This window comes from Mobula birostris, chromosome 7, assembly GCF_030028105.1.
Source record: "Mobula birostris isolate sMobBir1 chromosome 7, sMobBir1.hap1, whole genome shotgun sequence".
Classification (NCBI taxonomy): Eukaryota; Metazoa; Chordata; class Chondrichthyes; order Myliobatiformes; family Myliobatidae; genus Mobula; species Mobula birostris.
The window spans coordinates 166,943,669-166,970,071 of record NC_092376.1 but is presented as its reverse complement, the minus strand read 5'-3'; the positions used below and the strand labels follow the sequence as shown (position 1 = coordinate 166,970,071).

Below are 26,403 nucleotides of genomic sequence, written 5' to 3'. Positions count from 1 at the left end.
AACCAGATGATGCGACCTGTTCCTATGCTGTGCAAAAGTTGGACCTAATTTTATAGACAATGATGTAGTGATGATGCTTGCGAATGAACTCAAAGCAAGCTATTCACTATACTGTAACTATCTCTCTTGACATGAAGTTCCTCTTTCTTGGTATAATTTTAATCTTGCTTGGGAGTGTAAAATGGGAGATATTGAAATAGCTGCTCATTATACACCTCCTGCTGAAACTGACATTGCTGGTTATAAACACAATTAAATGAGCACTCATCCAGGGAGTCCAGTATCAAGCACTGTTGCTGTGGTTCTGCTTTGTACAAAGGGAATAAGGGCAGGATGTACAAGGAATACCTAATCCAAAATAACCATTTTATGCTATTTCTAGAAGTCAGTATTACCCTCGATTAAAATATCAAAACAAAATATGCACATTTTTTGGTCTCATTTTACATTTTTCTCCACATCAGGTACATCCAGTGTGGCACGTGCCTGGAGCAGCACATTTGATGAACTGTTAGGCAAACGTATTGGCAGTTTTCTTAGCAATCATTTCAGAATGGAGGCACCAGAATTGGCAGAATATCCAGATTTCTTTGCAGCATGCTTGATAATCTTACTGGCAGGTAAGGTGATTTTTATATTTAAACAACTTAAGAAACGCTGCAATGAATAGAAGATCGAAATCTAGAAACAGCTTACGTCTGAATTTGGGCCATAATGTAATTAGATAGTCAAAGGGATTTTAGCTCGGTTATTGGCCATCTCAGTAGTATGGTTTATGTCTAAAAGGTTCAATGATAATTAAAGAAATCATCAAATAAACTTTCAAAAGGGGTGATTAGTCATGTCGAAGTTTACTAAGCAAAAGAAGTTAATCTCTTATTCCCTTGGTCCTTTTGATTTAAGCTTTCACCATGCTTTTTCATCCTGGCAGTTAGCTGAGCAGCTACATTTCTTTCTAAGTAAATTATAAGCTTCTTCCTGCCCTCCCCTCCCCACCCATCATCTTACGTGGACTTCTCTCTTTCCTTTCCAGTCCTGATGAAGGGCCTCAGCCCGAAATGTTGACTGTTTAGTCCTTTTCATAGATGCCTCCTGACTTGCTGAGTTCCTCCAGCATTTTGTGTGTGTTGCTTTGGATTTCCAGCATCTGCAGGTTTTCTCTTGTTGGTGGTTCTCTTTCACTTTGTTCCATATTCCTTTCATTGATTCTTTTATCTCTGACACAACATGGTAGATCCCTTGCAGGAGAATCCTGTGTGGGAACATATCAAAGGTCTACCTGATGTCAGAGTCCACTGCAATTTCCCTTTCTACCCTATCTATTACTTGCTGAAGAAATGCTAAGAGGTTTACCAAGCATAATTGCCTCATTTGAAAATACATTCTGGCTACTTCTATTTTCTTTTTATCTGATACTTTGGTAACATGATACTTTGTTAAAGCCTAAATATTTTGTTGGCTCTTTAGTCTAATTAAGTAGGTTAGCGGAATAAATATAGCCTTAAAAATATATCATTCATTGTGCATGATTAATTTGTCTTTCACATCTCTTGGAGTTCTTGGATCTGAATCAGTTTTGCCAGGAATAATTACAGTATGTGCACAGGTATCACGGATATCCTCTGGCTTAGACCACCAGCACATTGATTAAACAAGGAACAACATTTAACCTCTCCTGGAGTCTTCAAGTGACTTTTTGTTCAAACTGACAACAATTTGACGCCTGAATCTTTGAACATCTTCTATTGATTTTGTTTATCTGCAGTGAAAAATCAGTCATTAAATATTCTTTATGGTCTTCGGTGCTAACATTTTCTTTCCATTTGTCACAGGCACATGTGAAAGGTTAGTTCTTTTAGGAATGCTTGTTCATTGTTGATTCAAAGTTTACTGAGCTTACTTGATCATGACAGTCACCCGCTGAAGTTTAATGGACCTTTTATTTCAAGATGGCAGCACTTTCATGGCAATTTACAACTTATCCTCGGTTACTATCTGTCCTTTTCTGACCTAGTTTTTACTAATACTGTTACATTTCAGTTTAACTCTGTATAGGTCTTGTTTTGTAACTTCAAAACATTAAATTAATTCAAACGGAGACACGTGAGTCTGAAAAGCGGATCTAACTTTGAGTTTACTTTAAGCAAGGGGCACGTTTCACATGGTAGCATGATGGGGTATGCAATTCATGTATTTATACATATAACCTGTAATGAATTGTTTAAGGGAACAAGAATGCTTAATCAGGGATATATATATGTGTATTTGATATTTCAGTAATATTGTTGAATAATCATATATATATATTCAACAATAGTACATGATTATTCAACAATATTACTGAAATATCAAATACCCATATATCCTTGATTAAGCATTCTTGTTCCCTTAAACAATTCATTACAGGTTATATGTATACATATTATATATATATTATATATATGATTATTCAGCAATATTACTGAAATATCAAATACACAACAGGTGTAATTAAAATTCACTCTATCTAAAGCACTTTAAGATTTCCAGTATCTCCAGATTTTCTATTACAATTTTTCCTGTGTTCTTGGTATAAAAAGACCTCTAAATATTCCAACTTTTTTACATCATCTTCAAGCTAGTATTAAATAATCTTTTAAAAATGTAGAAAAGTACAGATAAAAGGAGGATTAGCTTGTATGTTCCCTTGGCCCTCCTTCACCATCCTCCAGGATCATAACCAATCTTGTGTTCAGTCCAATTTTGATATCAAACGTCCTTATCCTCTAGCTTAATGCCCAAAAATCTATCAATATCATTCATCAATACATTCTATGTCTGAGCATCTGTAGTTTTCTAATGCAGAGAGCTCAAGATACTTACTACTACTACTACTACGTCAACTCAGGCCTAGGGGGCCGGCGTCGGGCACGATGACGGACTCTCCACTTCTCCCTCTCCCTCGTCAGTGTGTTCAGTTCATCTACATTAGCCACGCCATTGTCTTCTAAGCGCGTGTTGACTATAGTCTTGGGAGGGCGCCCAGGGTTCATCCTCCCGTGCTTGGGCTCCCATATGATGACTAGGCTGGCGGGTAGCTCAGGGTGGCATAGACAGTGCCCCGCTAGTTGCAGTCTTCTCGCCTCGATATCTCGCTGAGATATTTACAATCTGCCTCATAAGATTTTATTTTTATTTCGTAGCTCAGTCCTAAACTCCAGCCTGTACTCAGAGGAGTTAAGAAGAATGCAACGGGTTACCTCATCAAAAATTACTAACTATTGAAAGGCGTAGATAGAGCGAATGTGGAGAGAATGTTTCTAATATTGGAAGAGTCTAGGAACAGTGGGTATAGCCGTAGAATAAAAGAGAGATGTGGATGAAATTCTTTCGGCAGAAAGGGGTGAATCTGTGGAATCCATTACCACAGATAGCTGCGGAGGCCAAGTCACTGGGTGTATTTAAAGTGCAAGTCAACAGGCTCTTAATTAGAAAAGGTGTTGAAGGCTATGGGGAAAAGGAGGAGAATGGAGTTGAGAGGGAAATTGAATTAGTCATGATGAAATGGCAGAGCAGACTCAATGGGCCAAATGGCCTAATAGTGCTCCCATGTCTTATGGTCTTGTGGTTTTAGTCTGTTTAAGCTAGTTCTCTAGTTAGAGAAGATTAGCTAGTGCAAGGTTCAAGGTAACTGTGTCATCTATTCTAAGGCAAGTAGACCCCATTTCGTACTTAGGGAAAATGGAGCTTGCTACCAGATCGAGTGGTTGAGGAGAATAGATGCATCCAAAGCTAGCTTGGAAGAGAAATGTGCAGAAAGATGCATTGACAAGATGCGATGTTAGATGAGAAGAGGCTGTTATGGAGCATAAATAGTAGCACAGATCTAATGAAGCAAATATCCTATATTATGCTCTCAAAGGAGGAGGAGGAGATGGCGGCACAACGCAGCTTGTGCGGCCACTCAGGTGAATGATACCTGCAATCTGTCAAGTAGGGTGCCGTGCACAATTCTGATTTGATGGAGACAGACGTGAGAGAAAGGAGGAACATCTGGAGAAACTTCTGAGATGCCTTTTTGGCTGCCGCTGTTACTGTGTGATCCTGAATCTCCGGAGGGGAAGGCCCTGAATCCTCGCCTTTGCTTGTTGCTCAGCGGCCAGGGTGGGGTCGAGGCACTCAGCAGAAATGGTGCTCGGTGTCAAAGGGCTGGCCGGAGGCTCGAAGTTTTCAGACGGACTCAGAGTTGGCTGGGGTCAGGTGCTTCCAATGCATCGACAGATTTTGGTGCCTGGCGGTTTAGAGCAGAGAGAATTTCTACCTTCTGCCGCCTGTTATTGGGGACTATTGGGAGTCGATCGGAACTTTGAGACTTTTTTCTTACCGTTCCCATGGTCTGTTCTTTATCAAATTATGGTATTGCTTTGCACTGCTGTAACTATATGTTATAATTATGTGGTCTTGTTAGTGTTGGACTTTGGTTGGTCCTTTTTTTTCGTGATATCACTCTGGAGGAACATTGTATCATTTCTTAATGCGTACATTTCTAAATGACAATAAACGAGGACTGAGTGTCCTCATAATCTAAATTGTTTACCAGTTGCTGTTAGAATCATAGAAACCTATGCTATGGAAGGAGGCCATTTGGCCCATGATGCCTGTACTGGATCTATAAATCTCTTTCCTCTTTCGTTTGTTCAAGTAAGCTGAAATTTTTAAATCTTCAAATAATTCCCAACAGTACCTTGTAATTAATTAGAATATTGGTTTACACTACTGTTCTGAATAGAATGTTACAAATTTTAACAATTATCTCTGAAAACATTTCTCCTTTCTCCCTTTCTTTTTCTCAAGAAGTTGTGCAAATGTGGATCTTAAATCCACATGAACTGACTTTACATATCAAAGTGAACATGTCCAGATCACCAATGTGTTCTTCCTGCTGTTCTGTAGGTCTCCTGTCATTTGGGGCCAAAGAATCGACTACAGTAAACAAAATCTTTACAACTATCAACCTCCTTGTGCTTGTATTTGTTATTATTGGAGGTTGCATTAAAGGAAACATTAAGAACTGGAACATTACTGCTGAGTTGCTGAAGAACATCACTGCTGAAACATGGTATGTGCTGACTAGGACATTCAAGGGTTTGATCAAATGTACATCATGTGTTTTTCTTTGCTTGCAAACTAGAAAACTATTGTCATATTGGGTAACACAACATTAGCATTTTACCACACCCACTAAAAGTACCTTTATACTTTTACCATTATTTAAAAAATACTTGAATTTCTCCAGCCCCCTTTTAGTATTGACTCTAAATTCCGCCGACTCCTTTGTTTCTGTTCTACTGTTCACCTGGTGTTCCAAATATGTGGCACAATAGCACAGCAGTGGGTGCGGTGCTTTACAACACCAACGATTAGGGTTCAATTCCTGTTGCTGTCTGTAAGGAGTTAGTGCGTTCTCCCTATGACTGCATAGGCCTCTTCCGGGTGCTCTGGTTTCCTCCCATGTTACAAAGGTGCGTGGCTTAGGGTTAGTAAGTTGTAGGCATGCTATTTTGGTGGCAGAAGCATGGCAACTCTCGTGGACTGCCCCAACCCATCCTCAAATCGGACTGGTCCTGGGCACAAACAATGAACTTAACTGTATGTTTTGATGTACAGGTGCAAAATAAAGCTAATCATTGATCTGAAAAAAAATTAAATGCACATAATGGCCACTTTAGATTGCTGATTAGTAAAGATGTCAAATTCTACAGGGAAAAGGTGGGAGAATGGAGTTGAGAGGGATAATAAATCAGCCATGATGGCATAGCGGAGCAGACTTAATGGGCTGCATGGTCTAATTCTGCTCAACTGACTTGCGGTGTTATGGTCTTACCTGTAGCGAGGGCGTCTTCCGGCAAGGTTCTAAGCTTTGGAATTCACTCCCAACATTTCCTGTTCCCTTATTTGTCCTTTAGGACGCTGCTTACAGCTTTTAGTCAAAACTCAAAAGTTCAAAGGTCAAAGTAAGTGTCACCATATACAACCCTGAGATTCATTTTCTTGTAGGTATCCTCAGTAAATCCAATAGCCATAACAGAATCAATGAAAGACCGCACCAACTGGGCATACAGCCAGTGTGAAAAAGATGGCAAAATGTGCAAATACAAAAAGAAAGAATAAATAAACAAACAAACAAATAAGCAATAAATGTCAAGAACATGAAATGAGGAGTCCTTGAATGTGAATCGATAGATTGTAGGAACATTTCAGTGATGAAGCAATTGTAATTAAGTGAAGCTATCCCTTTTGGTTCAAATGTCTGATAGTTGAGGAGTATTAACAGTTCCTGAACCTGGTGGTGTGAGTCCTGAGGCTCCTGTACCTTCCTCCTGATGGCAGCAATGAGAAGAGAGCATGATCAGGGTGTTGGGGGTCCCTGATGATGGAAGATGTTCTCCCGTGACAATGCTTCATGTAGATGTGCTCAAAGGTAGAGAGGGCTTTACCCATGATGGACTGGGCCACATCCACTACTTTCTGTAGGATTTTCTGTTCAAGGGCATTGGTGTTTCCATACCAGCCATGATGCAGACAGTCAATACACTCTTCAGTGCACAGCTATAGAAGTTTGTCAAAGTTTTAGATGTCATGCCAAACCTTCGCTAGCTCTTAAGAAAGCAGAGAAGCTGCAGTACTTTCCTCATAATTGCAGTTACAAGCTGGACCCAAGACAGATCCTCTGAAATGATAATACTGAGGGATTTTAAATTACTGACCCTCTCCACTCTGATCCCCTGATGAGGACTGTCTCATGGACCTCTGGGGTACCTCTCCTGAAGTCAATAATCAGCTCGTGATCTTACTGACATTGAGTAAATAGTTTTTTGAAACAAAATTTATTTGATTGTGCTCTTGTGAACCATCTTTTTTCCATTTGTTCCCTTGAACTTGCGAGACCATTTCACATTATTGTTGTTTTTACACAAGTGGCCCTTTTTTGTGAACCTTGGGCGTAACTAAATCACACAGTTTCCAGGTTGCAGGCTCACTGATCTCTGTCCAAGTGCTAAGAATTAAAGCTGACCTCAGTTCTTAAAACTTGCCAAAGAGGGAGAAAAGAATTTCAACACTCAGTGCCTTAATACCAACTAAGGAAAAGGTGTTTGAAGTCAAGGCTTCAAACCTGGGATAAGGCCACTCATCCTATGACACCTAAATCCAAAAAGTATACATACAATTCCAACTTTGTCACAGGAAGACATTACCAGTCAAGAGGAAAATATTCTAGGAAGTTCTCAAAGCTTCTTTGGAAAAAGATACATCACCCCTTTTGGCTCCTAGAAATCCCTGGCTATGACTGCAGGAGAGTGAGGAAGGAGAATTTTGGGATGGTGCTGAAAAATTCCAGTCAATGCGTTGTGAGCACAAAGAAACATACTGTATATGTTGAAAGGAGTGCACTGTCTTTCAAACTACCCACCCACCCACATATTCAGGACCTCCTACCCCACAGTCTGCATAATTTCCAAGTTCCACACTGACCTAATCAGTCATCTCTGAGCCAGGTAAGTGAGTGGAAGAAAATCATCCCCAAGCTCGAGGGACCACACAGCCGAATAGCACAGAGAGAGGCCCTTCAGCCAAACTCATCCATACTGACCAAAGCTATTCTCATATGCCTATGTTCCCCCTGTATCTCTCGAAATCATTCCTAAACATTTCCAACATTTCCTATTCACGTTGAAGAGTTTCAGTTGATCACTGGATTAGAAGGCCTCTTGAAGTGGTGAGACTGTCCCACAGCAAGAGTCACAGCAGCGAAGAGAAATACCTCATCTAAACATACTTCATAATTTGCTTTGAATGCTTACATATATGTTCTTCCACATTCCCCAGGAACTTGTCTTCAGGTGCAAACATAACAAGTGATTATGGAACAGGAGGGTTTATGCCCTATGGGTTCAGAGGTACTCTGACTGGCGCTGCCACCTGCTTCTATGCATTTGTGGGGTTTGATTGCATTTCGACCACAGGTAGGTTTCACATGGTGAAAAGCATGCTACAAAGTTTAAAGCCAGTGCATGCGAATCAATAAAGATTTGAGACATTTGATTTTGTATTTTAAGTGAACTTCTCTGCAGAATTGTGCTAAGAAAATATTCCATGAGTATTAGTTTGCTGTTTACATGTACATTCCTTTCAGAAATCTTTACTAAAACTATTCTAGTCATAGAGTCAACTAGTTGAGACAGGGCCTTAGGCCCACTGATTCTTCACTGACACCAAGCACTCATTCACACTAATCCTTCAGTAATCCTATTTTTTTAAATTGTTCTCTCTTTCCCATCAACTCCCCATGGACTCTACCACACAGCTACACATGGGAGAAAATTGGCAGCAATGAAAAACTTGCAACAGCATCAGATAAACGGCATTCACAAGAAAACCATAAACATAAAATAAGTTCAGTTTAAGTTTCAAAGTAAATTATTATCAAAGTATTTTTATATCACCATATAGTATCTTGAGATTAATTTTCTTGCAGGCATTTACAGGAAAATAAAGAAATACAATAAAATTTCTGAAAAACTATTAAAAAAAACAGACCGACAAACAACCGAACATTTTAGTTTCAGTATTTCTGCCATTAGGTCCAAGATTTCAAGCTGCCAACACCCACAAGTATGAAGTTCCTTCTCTAAAATGAATTACACCTTCCTAAAGCTCTTTGACCAAACATTTGGTCATCTGTACTTGTTTCACATGATGTTAAATTTTGCTTGAAGGTGGTCCTGGGAGGTTTTGCTCTATAGTGTGCTATATAAAGGCAAGTTATTATTGCTGTAACACTTCCTATTTCAATTCTCCGTAGCTCCTTTGTTAGCAAAGAAAATGGAATGATGATGTTAAAATTACAGTGAACACATTATTTCTGATCTCAGTCTCTTGATCTGCCTTTCTGCTTGGTTACACTTTGGATCATTAAGTAGCCTATCGACAGTTGATTTTACTATGAAAGAGGTTTATAAATGAAAGAACTTCAACAGAACCTGAGGAGATTTTAAGCTATTTTTATTCTGTCATATTTCACCTTGATTCTGTTTGTGGTTATCTTCCCAGGTGAGGAAGTGACAAATCCTCAGAAGGCCATCCCAATTGGGATTATGTCATCTCTTCTCATTTGCTTCTTCGCCTACTTTGGGGTCTCTGCTGCACTGACTCTTATTATGCCCTATTACCTCCTTGATACCAAGAGTCCATTCCCTGAGGCCTTCCAGTATATTGAATGGGGTGCTGCCAAATATTTTGTGGCTATGGGCTCACTATGTTCCCTTTCCACCAGGTAATGTGTGAAGAAAATCCCCCAAAATCAAATAGAATTGATAATTTCAACTTACATTTAAAGGACAAGAAGGCTTCTGTCTTCCAAATATACCAGGACTGCTCATTATTTATAACAATGGAGAAGTACAGAACCGAGCAAAAGTCTTAGGCACATATATATAGCTAGGATGCCTAAGGGTTTTGAATAGTGCTGAAGTAATTTTATGTATTGCACTGTACTGCTGCCACAAAAAAAAAACATGTGAATGATAATAAACCTGATTCTGATGTGGGTCTCTATTGTGGACTGAGAGTGGGAAGGGGACAGAGAGAAGGGAATCATGATTGGGAACAAGAGAAGGAGAGGGAAGGGAGGGGGAAGCACCAGAAAGGCATTCTGTAATGATCAATAAACCAATTGTTTGGCATCAAATTACCTTGCCTGGTGTCTCAGGTTTTGGGTGTGTCTGCACCAGCGCCACAATTCGCCCTTGGCCCTCCTTCTCTGTCACCTGTCCCACACGCCCCTCGCAATGATTCACCCTCGCCATTCCCAACATCCTTAGCTGCTGCCAGATTTACAAACTCACACTGACAAATTACAGTATTGTGCTAAAGTCTTAGGCACCTGAGCTATATATATATGTGCCTAAGACTTCTGGCACAGTACTACGTATAAAAATTAAATTAAATAACTGCAAAATGAGAACAAAAAGAAAAGAAAAATAGTGGCGAGATGTAGTGTACATGGGTTCATTGTCCATTTAGAAACTTGATGGCAGAAGAGAAGAAGTTGTTTCTGAAATGTTGAGTGTGTGTCTTCAGGCTCCTGTCCCTCCTCCCTGATGGTAGCAATGAGACGATGCAATGTCCTGGATGATCAGGGTCCTTAATGATGGATGCTGCCTTTTTCAGGCATCACCTTTTGAAGGTGTCCTCAATGGTTTGGAGGCCAGTGCCCATGATAGAACTGGCTGATTTTACAACTTTCTGCAGCTTTTTCCAATCCTGAGTGATGGCCCCTCCATACCAGACAGTGATGCAACCAGTTAGAATGCTCTCCACGTACACATGCAGAAATCTGCAATTGCCTTTGGTGACATACCAAGTTTCCTCAAACTCCTAATGAAATGTAGCCGCTGTCATGCTTTCTTTGTAGTTGACATCAATATGTTGGGCCCATGATAGTTCTTCAGAGATGTTGACACTGTTGTTCCCTTGATGAGGACTGGTGTGTTTCCCCTCGACTTCTCCTTCCTGACGTCCACAATCAATTTCTTGGTCTTACTAATGCCGAGGGGAGGGTTGTTATGACACCACTCACCTAGCTGATCTATCTTGCTCTTGTATGCCTCCTTGTCATCATTTTATTCCTGTAAAACTGCAATATTATAAGCCTTAACCATTAGTCCAACATATTCGTTGCAATGTTCCATCAGCACATAAGAAATAGGTATAGGAGAGACTATATGCTTCCTTGAACCAGCTCTACAAGTTGGCCAGGTTAAGGCTAATCTTCTATCTCAGTCTATTTTCCCATTCTAACACCATGCTCTTTGATTTCCCTGCTGTCCAAAGTCTTAAATATACTTAACGGACTGCTTATCCACCTCTGAGATTCACATCCTTCTATGTAAAGAAGTTTCTTTTCCTCTCAGCCAGAGAGAGAAAGCCTGAAATAAAACAAAGAAAAAATGAATGTAATACTCAACTGGTTGGGAGGCATCCGTGGGGAGAGAAACAGAGATAACAACAAAAGATGCTGAAAATATTCAGGATGCAATGGAGTATCAGTAGAAAGACTAGCATCATAGATCAGAAACATTGATGCTTGTTTCCTGTTCCACAGACATTGTCTGATTTGTTGAATATCTCCTACATTTTTATAATTAGAGAATAGAATAGAGTCAGAGAAAAGCTCTTCGACCCATCTGGTCCATGCTGAAACATTTAATACATATAGAAGCATAGAAGGAGTCTGAGTTTTATCTCAGCATTTTGTAATACAAGGAGACAGATTCTGTTTTCCTGTTGCTCACTGAAAAATGGAGAGGAAGCCAGTCAAAATGATACACTCCTACCTGTATGCTTTTATAAGGCATAGGTCAGATCAATTGGAGTGTTGTGAACAGTTTTGGACTCCTTATCTGAGAAAAGATGTGCTGGCATTGGAGAGGGTCCAGAGGAGATTCATCTGAATGATTCCAGGAATGAAAAGGTTAATGTATGAGGTGTGTTTGATGGTTCTGGGCCTGTACTTACTAGAAAAATGAGGCCTTATTGAAGCCTATTGAATATAGAAAGGCTTAGATAGAGAGGAAATGGAGAGGAGGTTTCCTGTCTTGGGAGAGTCTAAGACTCTCAGAATAGAGTGACATCCTTTTAGAACAGACATGAGGAGGGAATTCTTTAGACAGATATTGGTGAATCTGTAGAATCCATTGCCACAGAAGTTTGTGGAGGCCTAGTCTCTGGGTATATTTAAAGCAGAGGTTGATAAGTTTTGATCAGCCAGGTCATTAAAGGTTATGGGGAGAAGGTAGGAGAATGGTGCTGAGAGGGATAATAAATCAGCCATGATGGAATGGAGGAGGAGACTTGATGGGCTGAATGACCTAATTTTGCTTCTATGTCTAATGGTCCTATGGTATGTAAAAACTCTTTCATCATCAAATCATGATTATGAGTGAGTTTACAATTATATCTTTGCACAAAGATAAAAAACAGAATACAGATAAACAGAATTCGTATATAGTTCTTTGCACAGCCCCATGTTCTGATCAATTGTACAGATTTAAATGCTGGATTTTCAAACAGTACTTGCATATGTCCTTAATTACATGTGGTGAATACATACCCACAGATGTAGCTTAATGTTAGTTGATCTTCTCCACCTGTTTGTGGCGGAGAGCGATACTGTTAGTGGCCAACATCCATGAGCGTGTGAATGACTGGATGCAATCGGTCAGAATGTTACGGTAAATAAAACAACCGTAAGCCTAAAATAAAGACTGTATTGAATTTAAAGGTGACTATAGTGACTCATAGGGTCACATGTGGCAGTAAGGTCAAGGGGTAGGTTCCATATAAGAGAGAGGTTCAACCAGGACCTCAAGAGCAGAGCTGGCAGAAATGATGACACGTCACATCAGCAGTGAAGGTGGAGGAAGGCTGCAGTCATGAAAGGTCCCCAGTCATCTTGCTTTCCATGGCACTGGACCCCGACCCTGATCTGTCAAGGGCTGAGTGGTGGCTGCCTCCCCACATTAAACAAAATCATGCTCGGGCATTCTCCATTAACAGAATCACCCTGACATCCCAGAATGGTTACGTGGATTCCGGGTCGACCTCTACAACCACCTGAGGACCCACCAATAGAAAACCCCTTCAGAGGACATCACACTCGACTTGAGTGATTGCACTTTTATATTAGTTGTGTGTGTGTGTATGTGTGTGTGTGTGTGTGTGTGTGTGTGTGTGTGTGTGTGTGTGTGTGTGTGTGTGTGTTGGTGTGTGTGTGCCCCAACTTATATCCTCTAGCCCGCAGACATCCATAGGTCCGATAATAATCTAATAATCTGCACACATCTACATTAATCCATTAATGACACCAGTTGTACCTAGTACACTCAGTGGTAACTTTATTAGGTACACCTGCTTGTTAATACAATATCTAAATAGTCAATCACGTGGCAGGAACTTAATGCAGAAAAACATGCAGATATGGTCAAGAGGTTCAGTTGCTGTTCAGACCAATTATAAGAATGGGGAAGAAATGTGTCCTAAGTGACCTTGACCATGGAATAGTTGTGGGTGCCAGATGGGGTGATTTCAGTACCTCAGAGACTGCTGATCCACTGCAATTTTCATGCACAACAGTCTCTAGAATTTACAGAGAAACTTGTGAGAAACCAAAAAAACATCCAGTGAATTGCAGTTTTTTGGACAAAAGCACTTTGTGAGAGGTCAGGGGAGAATGGCCAGGCTGGTTCAAACTGACAGGAAGGCAACAGTAACCCGAATAACCACGTGTTACAACAGTGGTGTGCAGAGGAGTATCATTGAAAGCACAACTCGCCAAACTTTGAAATGGATGGGCTACAGCAGCAGAAGACCATGAACATCCACCCAGTGGCCTCATAAACAGCTACTGAGTGTACGATTACCCACTTAACTAACAAGAAATTCAGCAAGCACTGCTCATCATCTTCTCACTGTGCTCTTTGTCTTGATTTTCGGTTCAATTTTTTTTTATTTCCCCACAGCCTTTTGGGTTCCATGTTCCCTCTACCCCGCATTCTGTTTGCAATGGCGAGAGATGGTTTGCTTTTCAAAGCCTTAGCAAAACTGAGTAAACGTCAGACTCCAGTCCTTGCCACAATCACAGCAGGAAGCATCTCTGGTAAGAGGCAATTTAGATTTAACCTTACTCTGCTTATTATTTCCAAGTAAAAATTTGTTTGTAAGTAACCAAAATGTAATCAACTTCTGTCAATAGTTTTTCAGTCAGTATAGTTCTTCATCAATTTCAATTCTGTATATGAAGGAATAATTCCGGTTCTGCAGCATTATTTAAGAAAACCTTTCGCAGCATTATTAATTAATTTATTTATTGAGATACAGCATAAAATAAGCCCTTCGAGCCGTGCTGCCCAAAAACCCCAGCCTAATCATGAGACAACAATTTAAAGTGACCAATTAACCCACTAACTGGTATGTCTTTGGACTGTGGGAGGAAACCAGAGCACCCGGAGGAAACCCACACAGTTCACAGAGAGAATGTACAAACTCCTTTGAGGCAATGGCAGGAATCGAACCCAGATCACCTGTACTGTAAAACGTTGTGCTAACCACTACACATTACTGCTATTGGGAATAATATTCCCAGTAGAGACGACTAATCTTTTCTAAGAGTATTCATTTCCTGTTGCCCTTAATTCTCATTCTGTTCCCTTCTCTCCTTGTGACAGTTGCATGATCTTTTTGCCCATTAATTGGTCCACCAGGATTCAACCAAATTGCCGTTACTGATATATGAATCAATGCAAATAATGCTGGTTATTACACACAGAGGTTATTACATCACAGAAAAGCTGGATATGATCTTCACTCCATGAAAGACTGTTACTTACCTGCGGTTGCAAGATAGTCATCAAAGGGAGGAGTGGAGTGTTTAACCAGATGACTGTACTATTGCGTGAAATTTTATTATTGCATACAAGGAAGGATCTCAGCTCATTTATGTAGTGACTTGCAAGTGACATAGAGAGAGGCGAAGGTGTTCAATGAAATAGTCACACATGAACTCCAAATGGAGTTGAATATTATCTTGATATGCTAAATATTCTAAGCTATATTGTGGCATAGTCATAGAGCACTGTAGCACTGATTCACACCCGTCAGCCTATTTAGTCTGTGGCAAACTGTTATTCTGCCCAGTCCTATCGACCCTCTCCTGGACCACAGCCCTCTATGTTCCTCCTATCCATGGACTTTTCCAAACTTCCTTGAAATGCTGTGGAGGAGCCTGCATCTCCCACTTCTGCTGTTAGCGTATTCCACACACGCACAACACTCTGAGTTTAAGAAGCTCAGCACATCAGCAACATTCAAATTTATTTTAAAAGCATTCTTTACGTAGGGTATTTAAATTAAATATAAACCTAAACTATTCACTAATGATCTTTTTTGAACTGCTTTTAGCTATAATGGCCTGCCTTCTTGACTTGAAAGCATTGGTTGATATGATGTCCATTGGAACACTTCTAGCCTATACACTGGTGGCAATATGTATCCTTGTTTTGAGGTAAGAACACTATATCTATGTACAGGAAAATGCAGTTCAAATGTAATAAGGATAGAGAGTTAACTTATCAATATGTTTTTTTTTAATACAAAAGGTACCAACCAGATCCTAGTTTTGAAGCTGAGATTGAAATGTTCAATGGGCTACAGATTTCAGAGACTCCTAAACAAGGTTCCAGTTTGAAGTTGTTGATTCTTCCTCTTCAATTCCCCACAAAGCGATCATCAATTATTGTGACATACTGCGTAGGGTTAATAGGTGAGTGTCCAGAATCAGAGTCAGGTGATACATGCCATGAATTTTATTGATTTCTGTCAGCAGTACTGTGCAGTACATTAAACAAATACTACAAATCACAGTGAGAAATATATAAAAAAATAAATAAATAGTGCAAAGAGAGAGCAAAATTAGCAAGGTAGTGTTCACGGGTTCATGGACCATTCAGAAACCTGATCACGGAGGGAAGAAGCCGTTCGTAAAACATTGTGTATGTTCCCTCAGGCTCCTGTACCTCCTTCCTGTTGGTAGTAATGAGAACACAGCATGTCCTGGGTGTGGCCGGGGGAGTGGGGGTGGGGGGTGGTTCTTTTGAAGATGTCCTTGATGGTGAGCCAGCCCATGATGAAGCTGACTGAAAAAGAGTTTGTCAAAAAAATTATTACTTCACAAGGCATATTATTCACCTGATACATGACATGTTGATACTCATTCTGACTGTAGTCTGGCCCAAGTTATTTGCTCCTCCAGAGCCTTCAAACGAAAGGTCCTTTTGGTCTTTGGACCCGGTTGGTCTCAGCATTTAGTCCGAGGGAAAATGACTGTCTATCTTCTCTATAAGACCATAAGACATAGGAGCAGAATTAGGCTATTTGGCCCATCGCGTCTGTTCCGTCATTCAATCATGGCTGATCCTTTTCTCCCCCCTCCTCAGCCCCACTTCCTGGTACTTATCAAGCTCTGCCTTAAATATACCCAACGACCTGGCCTCCACAGCTTCCCGTGGCGATAAGTTCCATAAATTCACCACTTTCTGGCTAAAGAAATTTTGCCTCATCTCTGTTTAAAATGGATGCTCCTCTATCCTGAGGCTGTGCTCTCTTGTCCTAGACTCCCCAACCATGGGAAACATCCTTTCCACATCTACGATGTCTAGGCCTTTCAACATTCGTAAGGTTTCTGAATTCCAGCAAGTACAGACCCAGAACTATTAAATGTTTCTCATATGCTAACCCTTTCATTCCCGGAATCATCCTTGCGAACCTCCTCTGAACCTACTCCAATGCCAGCATATCTTGTCTTACATGAGGAGCTCAAAACTTAATGTGAAGCCTCACCAGTGTCTTATAAAGCCTCAGCATCACGTCCCTGCTTTTGTATTCTAGACTTCTTGAAATGAATGTGAACACTGCATTTGCCTTCCTTACCATTGACTCTATCTTCAAGTTAACCTTTAGGTTGCCCTGTACAAGGATTCCCAAGTCCCTTTACATCTCAGATTTTTGGATTTGCTGTCTGTTTGGAAAATAGTCTGTACATTTATTTCTTCTACCAAAGTAAACAACCATGCATTTTCCAACATGGTATTTCATTTGCAACTTTCTTGCCCATTCTCCTAATCTGTATAAGTCCTTCTGCAACCTACATGTATCTTCAACACAACCTGCTCCTCCACCAATCTTTGTATCATCTGCAAACTTGGTAACAAAGCCATCTATTCCATCATCTAAATCATTGATATACACCATAAAAAGAAGTGGTCCCAACACTGACTCCTGCGGAACATCATCTGTCACTGGCAGTCAACCAGAAAAGCATCCTTTTATTCCCACTCGCTGCCTCCCACCAATCAGCCAATGCTCTAACTATGCCAGTAACTTTCCTCTAATACCATGGGTTCCTAACTTGGTAAGCAGCCTCATGTGTGGCGCCTTGTCAAAGGCCTTCTGAAAGTCTAAAAATACAACATGCACTGCATTTCTTTTATCAATCCTACTTGTAATCTACTCAAAGAATCTCAGCAGGTTCATCAGGCAAGATTTTCCCTTAAGGAAATCAAGCTGACTGTCCTGTCATCTCCTGTGCCACCAAGAACTCCATAACCTCATCCTTAACAATTGACTCCAACATCTTCCCAACCAATGAGGTCAGGCTAACTGGTCTATAATTTCCTTTCTGCTGTTTTCTTCCTTTCTTAAAGAGTGGAGTGACAATTGCGATGTTTCAGTCCTCTGGTACCATGCCAGAGTCCACTGAATTTTGAAAGATCGTTACTAACGCCTCCACAATCTTGATCACTACCTCTTTCAGAACCCTAGGGTACAGTTCATCTGGCCTGTGCGACTTACGTATCCTTAAGTCTTTTTGAGCATCTTCTCCTTGTAATAGTAACTGCACTCACTTCTCTTCCCCCACACTCTTCAACATATGGCACACTGCTAGTGTCTTCCACAGTGAAGACTGATGTAAGATACTCATTTAGTTTATTTGTCATCTCCTCATCCCCCATTATTATTTATCTGGCCTCATTTTCTAGTGGTCCTATATCCACTCTCATCTCTCTTTTATTTTTTACATACTTGAAAAAGCTTTTACTACCCACTTTGATATTGTTTGCTAGCTTGCTTTCATATTTTATCTTTTCCCTCCTAATGACTCTTTTAGTTGTAGGTTTTTAAAAGCTTCCTAATCCTCTGACCAATTTTTGCTTTGTTGTATGCCCTCTCTTTTGCTTTTACATTAGCTTTGACTTCCCTTGTCAGCCATGGTTGTACTATTTTGCCATTTGAGTATTTCTTTGTTTTTGGAATATATCTATCCTCCACCTTCTTTATTTTTCCCAGAAACAAGTTACTGCTGCTCTGCTGTCATCCCTGCCCGCATCTCCTTCCAATTTAGTTTGGCCAACTCCTCTCTCATACCACTGTAATTTCCTTTACTCCACTGAAATACTGCTATGGTCAGACTTTATTTTCTCGCTATCAAATTTCAAGTTGAACTCAATCATATTGTGATCACTGCCTCTTAAGGGTTCTTTTACCTTAAGCTCCTTAATCACCTCTGGTTCATTACATAACACCCAATCCAGTATTGCTGATCCCCCAGTAGGCCCAACAACAAACTGCTCTAAAAAGCCATCTCATGGGCAATAAGCAAATTCACTCTTGTGAGACCCATTACCAACCTGTTTTCTCAATTGACATGCGTGTTTTAATCTCCCATGATTATAATAACCTTGTCCCTTTTGACCCGCCTTTTCTATTTCCTGTTGTAATCTGTGGTCCACATCACAGCTACTGTTGGGAGGCCTGTATATAACTGCCACCAGGGTCCTTTTACCCTTGCAGCTTCTTAACTCAGCCCACAAGGATTCAACATCTTCCTACTGATTGATGCCATTCTTTACCAGCAGAGCCATTCTCTACTCCCAATATGAAATATTTGCTATTATTTTCCATCAGAAAGGCAATTTCTTACCATGTTACCTCTGCTGCTTTTTATTTTCTTAATAGACAAGCCTAACATGGTCCTTCAGTAAACATCCATCTGAAGTCCACATACTTCCCAAGAACTGCTTTGTCCTCATGTATTACCTAAACAAAAATTCCATCATGTTAGTTAATCATGACTTTTGTCTCCTACAAATTCATGCTAGCTTCCTTTAAATAATTCACCCAAAGACTGTTAATTTGTCCTGTATTGTTGTTTCTAGAATGTTCTTCGACAGTGAAGGTTATCAGTGAAAGAAGTAGGCTGATTCATCTTTTCTCCTTATTTTGAGAAATGGACTGTAACATTTGGAGTTCTCCTTTGTACCACTCATGGAACTCAGGATGATTGGATAATTGTGGACAATATCGCTGCAATTTAAACTCTTATTCCCTCAATAAACTCATTAAATCCCAAAGGACTTAGCGACATAAATTTAAGTATGGAAGAATTTCTAACCACTTCTAAAACCCCTCTGACATTAATCATATGAACTGTTTTCCTGCTTCATTTTATTCAAAATCTTTTCACCCATGGAGATCTTTGTATATGACTTCCCTCATACAAATGTACCTTGCCTGTACCCAAATCGTCTCCATTTTAATGAATGCCAATGACATTTTTGACTGACAATTTTTCTTATAGAACCAGGCCAATTTTCTGGTCAACTGCTCCTCCTTTAAGCAATTTTGCTCTAACTTGACCTTTGATCTAAAGTAAAACTTAGGATATTATGACATAGATATTTACTCCATTTGACCTACCACTGCTTTAATACATGTGTGCGTTTCAAATAAACGCACCGTGAAAATTAAACCTCCAGAAAATTTTGGTGAATTATTAAGTATCATCAGTTTACTTAGTTAATGTGTGTACATCAAAACATACAGTGAAATGTGTCATTTGCAATAACAACCAACATATCCAGTTTTTGCAGTTGCTGTTAAATCCAGAGCAGCAAAGACAAAATGCTAAAGGAACTTCGCAGGTCAGACAGCATTTATGGAGCAGAATAAATAGTTGATGTTTTAGCAGAGACCCTGATGAAGGGTACTGATGGAGGTTCTTGGCCCGAAATGTCACCTGTTCAGTAATCTCCCTAGATCACAGGTTAGCAATCTTCTTTATGCCATAGACTCCGACCTTTAACCGAGGGGTCCATGAACCCCAGGTTGGGAATCCCTGTCACAGATGTTGCTTGGCTTCTTGCATTAAATGTTCATTTGTCAACATAAGCCGAAAAATATGTTGGGGGCAGCCCGTGCCATGAAAGCTTTATAGTGACTTTATACTGTACTCTTTCACAGTCGTCCTAATTTGTATTCTAAGTGGAATGATGACATATGGGTTGAAAACTATCACAGCAACAACGATTGGGAGTGTCGGCTTTTTTGTACCTGTTATATTGGCATCAATATTCATTGTATTTGTTATCTGGAGGCAACCTCAAAATCAGAAGAAGGCCATGTTTATGGTAAGATGATGGTAGGAAATAATGGACTAGTAAACAACGAGATAGATATCTGATATTTTATTTAAATATTTGTGTCATTAACTAACAATGTAAGTTTATCTCTATTGTAGAATAAAACAGGATGATGTAATTTTATAGATTTGACCATTATTTCAATAATGTTCTGTTAAAATGTTTGTTATCAATGAGGTTGTCACTATATATATATTTTGCTCTGTTTAAAGGTTCCCTGCCTACCATTTCTGCCAATATTCAGTATTTCGATAAACATTTACCTCATGGCACAGATGAGTGTAGCCACATGGATTCGACTGTCTATCTGGTTGGCAATTGGTAAGGTTCTTCATCATAGTTAAACGCCTCATCATGATACAGACTGATTCAGCTGCAGTCTACAATCAGTAGCCACTTCATTAGGTACACCTTACTGCTGCTCATTAATGCAAATATCTAATCAGCCAATCATAGGGCAGCAACTCGATACACAAAAGCATGCAGACATGGTCACAAGGTTCTGTTGTTGTACAGATCAAACATCAGAATGGGGAAAGAATGTGACCTAAGTGATTTTGACAGTGCAATGATTATTGATGCCAGATGGGGTGGTTTGAGTATCTCACAAACTGCTGATCTTCTTGGATTTTCATGCACAAAAGTCTCTAGAGTTTACGGAGAATGTTGCGAAAAACAAAAAAAAAAATCCAGTGAACGGCATTTCTGTGGGCAAAAACACCGTGTTAATGAGAGAGATCGGAGGAGAATGGCTAGACTGGTTGAAGCTGAGTGAAAGATGACAGTAATCGTGCGTTACAACAGTGGTGCACAGCAGAGCATCTCTGAACACACAACACATCAAACCTTGAAGTACATGAGCTACAGCAGCAAAATACCACAAACATACACTTTGACCACTTTATTAGATACAGGAGGTAGCTAATAACGTGGACACTGAGTGTATATCGAATTGCAATTCAATGAATCTGCATCATCTTATATAAGCTCTTTCTGAATTTATTAAAATTGACTAGACGAGACAAATCTCAGTTTCTTGCCACATGAGCAGAAAAACCTCCCAAGCAGCAAAATTCTTTACAGTAAAAGTAAAAGGAGCGATGAAAGGTCTGTCCAAAATGTCAACTGTACACTTTTCCATAGATGCTGCCTGGCCTACTGAGTTCTCCAGCATTTTGTGTGTGTGGCTTGGATTTCCAGCATCTGCAGATTTTCCCATGTTTATGAAAACAATTATTTATCCATTTCCTATGTACTGACTGCATCTCTCTTGTTCTTCCTTCACTCATTTTCGCTCTGTTTAACCCTTCCTATTAGTATACAATAAAGTTAATCTTTAAGTTTAATTAATGACAAAAGATGAAATCCAGGCAGTCGCTGCCTTGTTTATCTTATGCAGTCAGTTTTGTTGTTGCTGGTCAACTAAGAAAAACTTTCCTCTCCTTTCCTGCACGTTACCAATACTGAATAACACAACTTTCTGCACTGTTTACAGGTTTGCTGATATACTTCTGCTATGGTATCCAGCACAGCGTGGTGGGCCAGCAGCTTCGAGGACACTCTGCCTCAAGTCCAGTTGAGATCGCAAGGCCAACAGAGGAAGAGCATAAGGATGAGAAAGTTTAAAGGAACCAAAGACTAGGAGAATGAAAATGAGTTCTCAGCAAAATGAATGACTCACCATGTTTTCCAATACCAGCAGCAATTTCTATCTATGCAGCATGTCTAATGTAAGCAAACATCCCAAGTTGCCTCACATTCAAAGTAAATTTATTATCAAAGTACATATATGTCACCATATACAACCCTGAGATTGATTTCCTTGCGTACATACTCAATAAACCCGTAATAGAATAATAACCAGAATCAATGAAAGAAGCCCCCACTCTCATAAGGTTATGATAGACATAAAGTCATAGAACAAAACAGCACAGAAACAGGCCCTCCTGAAATTATTCTCCCTAGCTTGAGATTTCCCCTTCAGGAAAAACAGCAATTAAATACACTCAGAATCTTATATATTTCAATAACATCCTCTCTCATTCACCTAAATAGAGGGTGAAGTACCAATCAATTAAATTTTTTTTTCATAAGACAACTTCCAATCCAGAGCTAAGTTGGAAAGCCCTTCCTGCATTGTCCCAGAGCCTATTCTTCCTTAAGTATCAAGATGAAAACCATATGGTACCTCATACATAGTCTCATCAGTCAGGTACCGTTGTGAATAATAGATGAACAGTCTCAACCCAAAATATTAGATGGCCTTTCCCTCCATAAATGATACTTGACCCATTGAGGTCTTCCTGCAGCTTGTTTTTCTTTGCACATCTGGTTTCAAAATTCTAATTCTACAAGAAAATAACTCACTGCATGTGTAAGGAAATTAAACTCTGAAAGAGATGCAGATCAACCATTTCTCAATGAAAAAGAAATATAGTGCATATTATTACCTCAAGACATCTAAGATGCCTTCTGTCATTTAATTGTGGTAAAATAGAAAATGGCAAATATTCAACAGTATTTGTGGAGAGTAAAATAGTGAACATTTCTTTATGTACCACACACAGTGGCTAAATTGTCTGTCGCTGGGTTATGATAGAGACATGGAGTCAAAGTAGCACAGCACAGAAACAGACCCTCTGGCCTAACTGGTTCACCGACCACAGGATCCTCCCTGCTAGTCCAAGTTGCTCACGTTCAGTCTATGACCTCTAAATCCCTTCTCTCAAATGTCTCTTAAATGTTGCAATTGTACCCACATGGACAACTTCCTCTGGCAGCTCATTTCAGGTACACACTCTACCCTCTGCGTAAAGAAGTCACTTCTCAAGAAAAAGAACATAAGAAATGGGAGCAGGAGTTGGCCATCCGGTCCATTAAGCCTGCTCCAATTAGATCTGGCTGTGGACTCAGCTCCATCTACCTGCCCTTTCCCCATAACGCTTCCCTTGCAATGCAAAAATCTACCTAACTGTGTCTAAAATGTACTTAATGGGGTATCCTCTACCTTTCCCTGGGCAGAGAATTTCATAGATTTACTTTCTGGGAAAAACAGTTCCTCCTTATCTCCACCCTAAATCTATTTCCCTGAATCTTGAGGCTATATCCCGTAGTTCCGGTCTCACCCTCCAACGAAAACAACTTTCCCGACTCTACCTTATCTATCTCTTTCATAGATTATATATTTCTATAAGATTCCTTCTCATTATTCTGAATTCCAGTGAATACAGACCGAGGAGTCTCAATCTCTCCTCATAGACCAAACCCCTCATTTTCAGAACTTACTAGGTGAATCTCCTCTACACCTCCTCCAAAGCCAGTATGTCTATCCACTCTCCCTCGAACTGCACACAGTACTCCTGCTGAAGCATCACCTATACACTGTACAGTTGCAGCATACACTCCCTGCTCTTAAATGTAATTCCTCTAGCACAGACAGCCAAAGATCCATTTACTTTCTTAATAACCTGTTGTACCTGCAAACCAACCTTTTGTGGTTTGCACAACAGCATGCTGCAATCTTTCATCGTTTAATTAATAATAATCTGATCTTCACATTTGCCAATGTTGTACTCCATCTGCCAGATCGTTGCCCACTCATTTAACCTGTCTACATCTTTCTGCTGACTCTCTGGATGCTCCGTATAGTTTGCTTTCCTTTCAATTTAGTGTCATCAGCAAACTTAGATATGCTACACCCGGTCCGCTCTTCCACCTCCCTGCCTTTTCTACATACGCAAATTTCTCTACTATGCAAATTCTATCAAACTGTGCCTTAAGTATATCTAATGAGGTAGCCTCTACTGTTTCCCTCTGAAAAGAAATGTACAGACTCACTACTCTCTGGAAAAAAGAAACTGTTTCTCCTCATCTCCATCCTAAATCTATTTCCCCGAATCTTGAGATTACGCCCCCTATTTCTAGTCTCACTTACCAATGGAAACAATTTTCAATTATGATGAAGTAATCTGCTGCTATGATACTGGATGTGTGATAAGTATTGTCTGAAATGTCACCTAGTATAAAATAGTGCCTTGAGATCTGTAAATTGCACCTGAGAAGACAAATGGAACCTCGGTTTAATGTCTTATGCGGGAAATACTATGTCTATCAGTACAACATTCCTTTAAAGCTACACTGGATTGTCAATCTACATTTTGACCTCAAAGTAGTTCTTAACCTTACGGACCACTAGTTAACCCTTGACTTAAGAAGCTGCAGGCAGCATGTAGCTGCATTTAGATATTTCTATGTCATGCATCTATTTGAAACACCTTTATTTGTCTATTGGCTCCAGATCTAAAGAAAAGCACAAAATGCAGATTTACATCGCACTTAATTTGTAGCGTAGTTTTGCTCACAGTCTCAACAGAGCCACAATGGAGCAGATGCTTCATTTTGGATCTTCACTGGGTGGGAATGGTGGAATCTCCATTTTAATTGGGGCATTCTGGATTGAACACCGGAAGATATTTTAAATGAACACGAGGAAAAACAAATTTACAAAGAAGATGAGTTAATATAAGTTAGTATTATTAAAATTTATCCACATAGTAATACTATGAGCTGACTGATTTAAAGCAGCTTTTATTCTCTCTTGGTTTTGATAGTAGGTTATCAAAACATATAATAGTTAAATGCCTATTGGTAAATATTTAAACAAATATGGGGATTGATGAGGTGAGTAACTGGTTCCTGACTCTATGAAACCCAGTGGAACACGAGAATCCAGCGTGTGTTAATGCTGTCTTTCCTGCTACGCAGTGGTGCTGTAATACTTATTTCCCTGAGGACAAGACACAGAAGAAGGCTATTTGATCCATTACCAGATTACTCCCATCAGTATTCTTCCTCTTCCTATTCTCTCTCACATTCCAATCTCCCCTCTATACTAAAATTAACTTACAGCGAAGGGTTAACCAACCTGCTGGTCTTGGAATGTGGGAGGAAAACCAGAACACCCTTTGGGAATCCACACAGTCGCAGGGAGAACTGCAAACTCTGTACAGATGACATCTAAGATCATTGCTCATTTTCTTGTCACCTTTTAAATTACAAAGGATTACATGGACTATGCAGCACAGAAACAGATCATGCAACCCAAACAGACCATGCACACCTTTATGCCTCGCTTGCGCCTCGTTTGATTTTCTATCTTATTTCTAAACAGTTGGATTGTTTTTGATATGTGTCACAGAAGAAAGCTAGACAAGGGGGTGGGGGTACAATCTTCTAACAGGTCTTTGCCAAGAGTGCCCTGAGTAGTATATTAAGTGACTAGGCCAGGATATTTCAGTCTTTCACTTAACTATAGAGTCATAGAGTACTACAGCACAGAAACAAGCCCTTCAGCCCATCTAGTCTGTGCTTAACTGTAATTCTGCCTTGTTCTATTGACCATAGCCCTTCATGCTCCTCCCATTTAAGCTTCTCTTAAGTGATGGCATTTAACCCTGCATCCGCCACTTCCACTGGCAGCTCACTTCACACTCTCACCACCCGCTGAGTGAAGAAGTCCCCCCTCAGGTTTCCAGTAAATAGTTCACCTTTCACCGCTAACCTATGACTTCCGTATCTAGTCTCACCCAACCTCAGTGGAAAATACCTGCTTGCATTTACTCTATATATACCCCTCATAATTTTGTATACCTCTGTCAAATTTCCCCTCGTTCTCCTGCGCTCCAGGGAATACCACTGTCTATTAGAAATTCACTGATTTCTGTTTACAACCTTCTGGTAATGGATAAAATTGTCCTGAAAAACTTAACCTCTGGATTACAAGAGTCAACCCTTTATCAATATCACTGTCTGGCTTCTATGTACTGCAGAAACTTATTGTGAGTTTTTTTTTACAGAATAAATATCTTGGAAAACTGTGTTTCAACGAAAAATAATCAGGGAACTTTTAAGAGGGCCATTAAGCATATAAAGTCCTTGAAACAGTCCCTTGCTGTTTCACCATAGCATTGAAAATGTTTCCCTTTCGAGTACAGTATGTACTCTATTCCCAGTAAAAGTTATTTTTGAACCTGCTTCAATCATCTACTCAGAAAAGGCATTCGAAATCATTTCCAAATCGGACAGTTAAATGAAACAAATTCAGTGCTTTAAGAGTAATTGGAGATGTTAAGACTATAAGACAGCTTTTCTCAACCTTCTTGCCCTGGAGGAACCCTTGAAATAATTTTCAGGGCTCAGGGAACCCTTGCATAAAAATTATTATAGCTAGAGTTCATGGTACATTAGCACGATCGGTAAGTTGTAGATATAATAATGTGAAAATAATTGCCAATGCTGTTTTGAGTAGAGCATGAACTTTTAGCAAACCATT

General features: G+C 39.8%; 1 protein-coding gene across 1 annotated transcript; it reads left to right on the top strand.

Annotated features, from left to right (window-relative positions):
- Nucleotides 1–479: 479 nt before the first annotated feature.
- On the top strand, nt 480–25,892 carry LOC140200553 (cationic amino acid transporter 2-like). The gene is made up of 10 exons (XM_072264051.1): nt 480–620; nt 4,933–5,098; nt 7,867–8,003; nt 9,091–9,313; nt 13,560–13,696; nt 14,998–15,100; nt 15,195–15,358; nt 19,894–20,060; nt 20,285–20,393; nt 21,568–25,892. Exons 1-10 carry the CDS (start codon nt 554–556, stop codon nt 21,696–21,698), a joined length of 1,404 nt encoding a protein of 467 aa, XP_072120152.1. The 5' UTR covers nt 480–553; the 3' UTR covers nt 21,699–25,892.
- The last annotated feature ends 511 nt before the right edge of the window (nt 25,893–26,403 follow it).